This window comes from Echinops telfairi, unplaced genomic scaffold (assembly GCF_000313985.2).
Source record: "Echinops telfairi isolate 266 unplaced genomic scaffold, ASM31398v2 ScPeMD7_443;HRSCAF=831, whole genome shotgun sequence".
Taxonomy (NCBI): domain Eukaryota; kingdom Metazoa; phylum Chordata; class Mammalia; order Afrosoricida; family Tenrecidae; genus Echinops; species Echinops telfairi.
In genome coordinates, this window is record NW_022104341.1 from 45,406,747 (window position 1) to 45,417,237 (window position 10,491).

General features: G+C 34.4%; 1 protein-coding gene across 1 annotated transcript in view; it reads left to right on the top strand.

Annotated features, from left to right (window-relative positions):
* Window positions 1-10,491, top strand: part of PIGK (phosphatidylinositol glycan anchor biosynthesis class K) — a 169,924-nt gene that overhangs the window by 18,162 nt on the left and 141,271 nt on the right. Inside the window, exon 3 of the mRNA XM_004699318.2 lies at window positions 750-841. Within this exon, the coding sequence (XP_004699375.1) occupies window positions 750-841 (92 nt within the window). The remainder of the gene's footprint in view (window positions 1-749; window positions 842-10,491) is intronic.

Here is a 10,491-nt window from a genome sequence, read left to right on the forward strand (position 1 = left end):
TGGTTGTTTTTGAGATTTTTTCCTTCCCAGATCTTTGGTAGTCAGCAGTTTGATATATCCAGGCATGGTATTCTTTGAGTTTATACTGTTTAGGGTTCTTTATAGTTAGTTCTTAAATCTGTGAAGCTGTGCTTTTGACCAATTTGGGGGAAGTTTTGACCATGTCTTTAAATATTCTTTCTGCATCAATGTTTTTGCTCGTCAGTGACATGAATGCTGGATTATTTAATTATGTCTGATAATTTCCCCCCCACTTTCTGCTTCAGATTGCATGATTTCTATAAATTTATCTTTAAATTAATTGAGTTTCCTTTGTCATAATTTTTATTGTACTACTGAGCCCATCCAATGATTTTTTTTTTCATTTCAGACATAAAATTTTAAAATCTTTTTAGAGCATAACAGTAATATTTTTCTACTCCAAAAACCTTAAATCTTTTAGAAATAGAAACTTTATAGGATCAAAGAAATTGAGAGAAACTAATTTGGTAGGTACTTGTTTAAATTCCACTCAAATTAATTTTTCTATAAAGCTCAATGACCTTTATTATTTAATAGCACATAATGTAAGACCTTCCCAGAGAACTTAGTTTGAGAAAGGGTTCTTTAAGTCCTTAGATGTTTCTAAGTGATAATTATGATACTCTATTCCTTTAGGTAAGTCAGTATCCTACTTAAAGAGAAATATTTCTTTGAGTATATGACTTATTTTGTTTCATAAAACTAATATATTTGTTTTAATACTTTAGGTGTGTACATCTCGGTTCTGGTTTAACTATCGGCATGTTGCAAATACTCTTTCTGTGTACAGAAGTGTCAAGAGGCTAGGTATTCCTGACAGGTAAGAAACCTACCTCTGAAGCTCAGTAAAAATGGACCTACATGATCACTGCTTTATTTGTGTTTTGCATAAAGTACATTATAAGAGGAAACTATATTAAAAGAGAAATCAAGAGAACAGGGTGAAAAAATTAGTGTCATTCATTTACTTATTAAATACCTGCTCAGAGTTTTGATAAGGTTCCCTTTTGAAATAGTGTTGTTGCTGCCACCTGCTGCCAAAATTCAACCATTGCTTTTCAGCTTTTTAGTGTCTGTCTTAGGTCTTAAGTCAGAATCTTTGGAGAGAATGTTGTGCTATTCAAACCTAGGTCAAAAGCGCATGCCATGCTGCAAGAATGGCTGGAACAGCTTCTGTACAGGGAGAGGACTTTGCTTTTTATGAAGACTCATAAAAGAGAAATTTCCTAATTACAGTGAGAGGGTTTAGGTGCTAAGCAGCATGCCCCTGCTGCCACCCCCAGCTACATGTCTTCTACAGTTGGTTTGTCGAATGTGATAGATTTACTTTTACTACTACCAACACAGTTATAGCCAGGAGCTGCAGTCAATTCCGTTCTTTAACATTATTGGTGATTTTGGTTAAATCATTTAAATTCACTAAGGTGGTTTGCTCATCTTTTGCATGATGATTATAGTATCTTCTTTGAAGGGGTTTAGTATTTCATATAAATATATCTATATCTCTACATATGTACATTAGTAGTAAAAGGATAGAAAGGAAGTAGTGAATGATTCAGATATCAACATTATATTACAATTTATATAAATATGTGCTATAATTTTACCTGATATTATGACAGCCAGATAATATTACCATTTTTTAAAACTATGTTAAATGAAGGTAGAAAGAAGATGATTTTTAGATACAGGTTTTATCCTGTAGTAGCCAGTGGTTATTTGACTTTGGGTTTTTAAGTGCTTTTGTTTCTCTATCCTATGTACACCTCCAAGAAATCACAATGCATAATTTATCAATAGTTTTCACTTGAATAAATGAATCCTTGCCTTTATGATGCATTTAAATAGTGTAAGATTTGGAGGGACCTTTTAGAATTAAAATCCAGCAATAGAATATATTTTGTATATTATGCTTTAATAAGTTTATCCCTAGGTTTCCAAAGAATATTTTTTAAAAGCTTATTTCTGTTTCAAACGATTACCCATCTACATCTCTGTGAACTCTTGTTGGGTGGTGAATTGGGGATTTAAATAATTTGTTATTTTACAAGTAGAAATCAATAGAAAAGATTCTCTTTGGATTTAGCCTTATTATGGTAAATCCTCATCTTACTGGTGATTTATACCCTCTCACTCTTTTCTGGAACTGGGTTTAAAAGTGCAAAATTAAACTTTTATTCAGAAAGTAATAAATCATTATGAAAAAGCAATGTGAAAATTTTAAATCACTAGGAAAAGTTTTGTTTCAATGGTTGAACTTAATATGAATTACAAAAGATCTTCAAGTGAGAACAATATTATTAGACTTATAGTAATTCATAAATATATCTTGGGAGAAATGATTGGTCACAACATTTAAATTGTAACTAAATTGTTCCTTTTCCTTTTTTTGTATATTTTTACAAAAATATACAAAAGAACATTTTGCCATAGTTTTGGAATTCAAAGCATTTGCATTTAGTCTTCCTGTATTTTTCAATAAAATGGTAGTTCATACCACAAATCATTTATTAAATACATGATGTAGATGATAGTCATCTGTTTTGGAAGTTCATGCCAAATTAATAAATCCTGATTGGAATGTCGCATTAGTTTTGTCATTATAATTGTTCTGAATTTTCTCTCGTCTTCTGTATGTATGTATTTTATAAACTCCAAGCATGCTCAGCCATTCTCTTTGTTGTACTTCTTGCTTACTGCTACTCAAACTTGGCTGAAATTCCAAATGATTTGTGGTACATGTTAGAAATACATATTTCTTAAGCTTTATCCTTGGAGATTGTAATTCATTAAACCTGAAGTAAGGGCAGGGCATGAGAGTACATGAGATTCTGATGCACAGCCAGGTTTGAGAAGCAAAGAGTGACTTGTAACCCCCTGTAACCTGTAACCTGTAACCCCCTGGGTATAATGTTAACATAGCACTGTTATACTAAGTATAATATGTCTTCCTTCATTAGATTATAAATTGCTTGAGAGAATTCACACAACCAAAATTGTGCTGTAATTAATTTTGTGTATCCAACATCTAATACAATAGCACTTAAAAGATATTCAGTAAGTATTCATTAATATCCTCTGCCAAGGTACTGACCCATCTACCAAGGTACTGTCCATCTTCAGGGAATGGTTCATATGTCCAAAGTACATGAAATGAAGGCTTAATGCCCTTGCTTCTAAGGATCATTCTGGCTGTACTTCTTCGTATGGAAATTTGTCAACTCTTTTGGCAGTCCAAGATATACATATATTATATATATGTAAATAAAATATATCTTGCCAACACTATAATTCAAATGCATCAATTCTTTTGTCATCTTTATTCATTGTCCCTGGTACAGATTATGAACTGGGCATCCCTATGAGGAAGTTCTACCCTGTCTTACAGGATCCTTCCCTGTAGGGTTGCTATGAGTCAGAAATTGTTGATGGCATACAAATATTGTTGGATAGTGTTAATGTGATATTAAAGAGATTTTAATAAGTAGGCTGACATAATTTTATGGTTATCTTTAAAACTGTTGACTCTGAGAAAATAATTTTATAGGTCTTTGGAAAGTAAAATAAACATGCTAAGACCCACATAAGTGTCCTCTAGGTTGATTATTGTTCCTGGGTAGTGCAAATGATTAAATGCTCAACCACTAACTGAAAAATTGGTGGTTTGAATTTACTCCTAGTGCCTTGGAAGATAGTCCTGTTAATTTTTCAAAGTCATAGCCTGAAAACCCTCTAGAGTACTGCTACTCTCTACACATGGGTCACCAGGAGCTGAGCACATCTCTGTGGTAGCTAACAACAACAAATAGTATTTGGCTCTTATCATTCTCAGATTCAAGTTCCATTGAAGAGAAATATCTTCTGTTTTCTGTCAACTCATTCAGTAACTGTGCTAGACAGGGTTCTCTAGAGAAACAAAACCAGGACACTTATGTTTTATATATATCTATATAGATAGATATACTGTATATGCTCCAGTATAACCTGATCCAGATATCAGCCGAGGCACCTAATTTTACCACAAAAACTGCATAAAAAATGTGCTGAAAAACTCGGCTTATATATGAGTATATACGGTAGATACCATAAGGAATAAACAGCTAATTAGTCTAAAGAGCAGTGTAGATGGCTCAGTGCAGCTCACTTTCATGAGACAGGTAGGCCCTTCAGTTAATCCCACATATGTTTATTGGCACAATAAGCCTACCTATCACAGTAACCATACTAAACTCATTATTAAAAACCTCTTTATAGAGGGTTTCTTTTGTCTCTTGCCCCCAATCCTTATTTTATTCCTACAGTGTTTAGATATTTTTAGGTAATTTTCTACCCTTTAATGGTTGATTTTTGTTTGTTTGTTTTAATGGTTGTTTTTAATTAACCCCCTATTGAGCTACTGTCAGTATATTTAAGATGATTAAAAAATGATGAAGAGCAAAGGCATAATCTGGGGCTAAGTTTTAAAGTCAAGAAGCAAAGGTTGAAATGAAACTACCCTTTAAAGCAGCAGTTTTCAACCTCTTTGAGGGTTGAATGACTCTTTCACAGGGGTCGCCCGGTTCATAACAGTAGAAAATTATAGTTATGAAGTAGCAATGAGAATAATTGTATGGTTGAGGGGTCACCACAACATGAGGAACTGTATTACAGGGTTGTGGCATTAGGAAGGTTGAGAACCGCTGCTTTAAAGTGTCTTAAATAGCACATTAAAGGCAGGACAGTCTTATATCAAGTCCAAAACAGCCAGGTTTTTCCCCCAGGACTGAAACAGAATTTTGTTTTCTTTGGTTGAAATAGGATATATTTATGATTAGAGACCATGCTATATAGAAATTTATAAGCTTTTGACACTAAAATTGTGGTATTGTCTCATGTTATGAGAGGCAACTGGAAATTGAGACTGATAAACAAATATAGATTCCTATCGCCCATACGTTTGTTTTGAGGAATAAATGCATTTAGTATTAAGTTGGGTAAAATCTTTTTCTTCTTTTCTTCCTTCCTCTTCTTCCTCTTGCTGAGCATGTTCATGATTTTAAAAATATGATTAAGATCTATTATGAGTTGGATACATGTATGTGTGTGTGTTCAATGGTGTCATATTTCTCTGCTTAAATCTCGCAGCTTTTCCGACTTCACCTAACAGTCTTGCTTTCTTACTCTTAATCCTTGATGTGAGACTTGTTTTTAGGTGCTGTGGAGTCAGTTCTGAGTCACAGTGACCCGGCCTAGTCCAGCGCCATTCTCAGAATCATTGTGTTTGAGTCCATTGTGGTAGCTGCCGTGTCAGTCCATGTCCTTGCATTCTTCTTTCACTGGCCTTCTACGCTAGCAGTTATGAGAGATATCCTGTTCTGAGGACTGGTCACTTCTCTTAGGATGTCCAAAGTTCATGAAATGAAATCTCACCATCTTTGCTTCCAAGGAGCATTCTGGCTGTATTTCTTTTTTTAATTTTTAAAAATTTTATATATATATTTTTAACTTCCTTTTTTTCCCTTTTAATCATTTTATTAGGGGCTCATACAACTCTTATCACAATCCATACACACATCAATTGTGTAAAATGGCTGTGTTTCTTTTAACACAAATTGTTCTGGCTGCCTGTGGTCTTTCAGTATTATTTTACAACACAGTAATTCAAATGCATTAATTCTTCTTAGTTCTTCCTTATTCATTGTCCACCTTTCACATGAATATTCCACAAAAACAAAATAAAAAACCAAACTCACTGATATTGAGTCAATGCCAACTCATAGAGACACTGTAGGACAGGGTAGAAATGTCCCTGTGAACTTCTGAGATTGTAACTCTTTACAGAAGTAGAAGTAGACAGCCCCATGTTTTTCTCCAGGAGCAGCTGGTGTTTTTGAACTGCTGACCTTCAAGATAATGGCCCGGCGCAAGTGCTTCAAGTCTTCCTTGCTTTTAGCAAGCAAAACGGTGTCCTATGTATATTACAGATTGTTAGTAACTTCTGCTTAAAGCCTTCTTCATGTCCAGCTTGTCATACAGATTGCTCAGCATACAGATTGATGAAGTATGTTGGGAGGATAGAACCCTGATGTACATTCTTCCTGATTTAAACCATGCAGTCTTCCCCTTTTCTGTTCATATGACTAGTTGTTCCATGTACAGGTTCCTAATGATCACAGTGGAATGTTCTGAAATTCTCATTCTTCTCAAGGGTTTCCATAGTTTGTTATGATCCACACTGTTGAATGCCTTTACAAAGTCAATAAAACACAAGTAAATATCTTTCTGGGGTATTCTCTGTTTTTCAGCCAAGATCCATCTGACATCAGCAATGACATCCCTCATGTTACATCCTCCTCTCAACCAAGATTGAATTTCTGAAACCTTGCTGTTAATATTGCTGTAATCTTTTAAAAATTGTCTCCAGCAAGACTTTACTTGCATGTGATATTAATGGTATTGTTTGGTAAATTCTACGTTCTATTTGGCCTTCTTTCTTTGGAATGGGATAAATATTGATAACTAGTCTGTTTGTTAGGTAGCTGCCTTCCAAATTTCTTGGCATAGATGAGTTGTTGAAATATTTAAATTGGTTTTCTATCAATTTCTGAACCCTGTGTGTATGTGTGTGTGTGTGTGTGTGTTTTATTCAGTGCAACTTGGACTTCTTCCTTCAGTATTATATGCTACTTCTTGAAATGCTTGAATGTCGATCAGTTCTTTTTGATACAGTGATTCTGTGTATTCCTTCCATCTTATATTTTGCCCATATAATCAAACTTTCATTATTGAAAATCAAGCCCCAAGAACTGGAGGTTAGGCAGAGGCAAACCAGGATCACAAGCCAGAGGTAAAAATGTCCAAGAGCCAAAGCAAGCCTCTTGATACCTGAGCATGCTCAATCAGGAAGGGAGGTCACAAAAAGAATAGCCTTAATGGAGATGTGGTTTTTCCCTTTTGTAAACCATATCACCGAGGAAACAAAGGGTAGTTATTTGAGTCACATCCTCAGTAAAGTGTAGACTCAAAATACGTCCAATTTATTTCTGTCTCAAATGGGACTATAGCACTGGTACTCAATAGGGGTTATGGTTAGATGGCCGTACTAAGTAATTGACTACATTTATAGTTGATATCATCCACTGTGCCCTACTTCACTCCTACTATAGTGATCTGTGGCACTTCACTTTGATTTCTTTCTATTAGACTGAAGCCTCTAAAAGTCTTGCCTAAACAGAGCAGTGTCAACCATAATTACCCTACCATTACGTCCCTTATGGTTACATTTTTCTTTTTTATCTGTTCTTTCTTTTAATTTCTTTTTAAAATAAATATTAGAATTAAGAGTAGAAGCTATTTGGACAGTTATGTGAATTCTAGTGATGTTTTAACAAATTAAAAAGAAAAAAAATTAATTGCCTCTTGTTTTAAAAGAATCAGTTTGGTAATACAGATACTGACTATTTCTATTATCCTGGTTAGAATTAGGTCTTGTATATAAGAGAACATTGTCTACAATGGAGCATTAGTGAGACTATTTCTTCAATCTTCTTGCATAATTCCTCATTAAAATAATATGGAGAAGATTTTGATAGTTTGATTCCTTGGGACTGCTTATGGTTTTCTTTTCAGTAAGATCAACCAAAACAGACACTTGTCTGCAACTCATCCTGTACATTTATTTCACTAGCTAACATAATTCAGAGAGTGTGTTAAAGAATTTTATAATCACTTATTTTATTTATTCCCTGTAGACTTTATAAAATATTGCTCTTTCCCAGTTTACATTTTTGAAAATTAATTGCTCAGAATGACTTGCTGAAGGCCTTATAATCATTAAATGATTCAACCAGAATTTTAATTCAGGTTTTCTGACTTTATGGCTGAAGCATTTTGTTTATATCACAATTATGTTTTTTCATAAAATTACAATAGTAATATATATGTAACACAATTAGATGATGCTTTTTACATTCCTTTTCTTATTCTTCTAACAATTACATAGAAAATGATTGATTATGCAAACTTGTTTAAATACGATTTTCAATTTTAAAATATATTCTTTTGCTGAATGTTGTGACTGGGCAGTGAAAATATTGATTATTAATTAAATATCTGAGATGCCATTTTCTGTTTATTCCCTGCCTTTAGTCTCAGTCCTTGCCCAAGTCATCCTCCACACAGCTATTAGAATTCTTTCTCAGACACTGCTTCCATCTTTTCCTCGCATATTGAAGGACCTGTGCCTCTCTTGTCTCACAACAAATCCAGACTTTTCAGCCATCCTTTACTGACTGCTCTGCTATTCCATCTTACTCTTTTATTTGTTAATTTGTTATGCTATATAATATGTGGTTGCTCATATTTCAATTTTTGACAGAAGACAAGAATGTTCTCAGTATTCACCTTTCCTACCCATGTATCTTTCTAGCCTCTATATCAATTTGTGGAATTTTGTAGAGTGCTCTAGAGTTAAGGGAGGTCACTGAGTGTTTATTTGCTTATTTGTTGGGAGACTTTACAATTACTTGTATATTTCTCAAATGAAAAATATACATAGCTTAAGTTTTTTTGTTCTATTTTTTATGAGCTTGCCTTATAAAACATGGATTTAGTATGTTCATTTTGCACAGAAGGACTAGAATTAGATAAACTGGAAATAACTTGTGATATACTCTTACAGCAATTAATCATGGTAATTCTAATTTATGTCTTTGAATGTTCTTGCTATAGTCTATCTCTTCTCAACAGTTTTTGCTCATCTACTCCTTCAAAATGTAAATAATAGGGTTTGAATATGTATACTCATGCATTCTGAGCAATCTGTCATTTTCTTTTCACATTGGCAGCTTATCTGTCTGCCACTCCACATGATATTCCTGGTGGTGAAGTATATAACATCCCAAATAAGGAAATGTTTAGAATAGTTAGGATGTTGAAATATGCTTTAGGGAAGAACACTGGCAAAAATACAAGGAACATTTTGGCAACTACCATCATTCTTGTGTTTATATAATAGGTAGTAATAATTTGCAACACAAAGAAGACCAAAAAAGAGTTTGATAGGGCAGAGAGGAAATTTCTTTTTTAATAACATATAGATAGGTAGGAGCCCTGGTGGGGTAGTGGTTACCAGTTGGACTGCTGATTTCTAGGTCTTCAGTTCAAAACCTCCAGCTGTTCCTCAGGAGAAAGATGAGGCTTTTTACTCCTGTAAATAGTTACACTCTTGGAAATCCACAGGTGCAGTTCTATTTTGTCCTGTAGGGTCGGCATGAGTCAGAATTTACTAGGTGACAATGAGTTTGGTTTTTGTTTTACAGATAAGTAGATTTAAAGATAATCAAAAAGAGATGTTTATCTCATCCCCATTACCACACTGACTTTAGTGCAATTACTATCCTCCTGTTTAGTAACTTGACTCCTTTTACTTTGTTCTTTAGAATTGTTCTGAATGTTCTTAGATCTTGTCTTGGATATTAATTTTAGAATTACCTTCTCAAAATTTCTTTAGAAAATGGTTGGGATTTTATTTGCTGTTTGATTAATTTGCGAATTAATCTAGGAAGAATGTACTTCTGTATGGTTTTAAATCTTTCACTTTATGAAAATATCAATTTGAAGTTGTTTTGAGCAATGGATTAAGTATTGGACCACTAACCAAATGGTTGGTGATTCTGACACACCAACCGTTCCATGGGACAAAGATGAGGGGAGGAAGATGTCAGTCAGCTTCTGTAAACATGTACAGCCTTGGAAACGATAAGGGTTGCTCTACTCTGCTTCATAGGGTTGCTATGAGTCGCAGTGTATTCTAGGACATTGGTTTGGTTTGGTGGTGATGGTACAAATAGATTGCCTTGGACCTCTGGCTGGAAGTGACAGTTTGAGCCTATCCAGCAGTACCAGAGAAGAAAGGCCTGTCACTTTGCTTCCATAGAATTACAACTAAGAAACCCTTATGGAAGTTTTACTCTTTAATACATGGTTTCAGTAATTCAGAATCAACTTGATAGTAGTGGATTTGTTTTTATTAAATAATTTTATTGGGGGCTTTTACAGTTCTTTATCACAATCCATCCATCCATCCATTGTGTCAAGCACTTGTGTATATATGTTGTCATCATTTTCAAAACATTGTCTTTCTACTTGAACACTTAGTATCAGCTCCTCATTTTCCCCCTCCCTCCCCCATCCTCTTTCCCTCATGAACCCTTGATAAATTATAAATTATTATTATTTTCATGTCTTATACCAACTGCTGTCTCCCTTCATCCACTTTTCTGCTGTCTGTCTCCTTGGGTGGGTGTTATATGTCGATCATTGTGATCGGTTCCCCCCTTCTTCTCCCACCTTCCCCTTTCCCTCCTTGTATTGCTACTCTCATTATTGGTCCTGCAGAGTTCATCTGTCCTGGATTCTCTGTGTTCCCAGCTTTTATCTGTACTAGTGTAGATGCCCTAGACTTGTAGAATTGAGGTCATGATAGTGGGG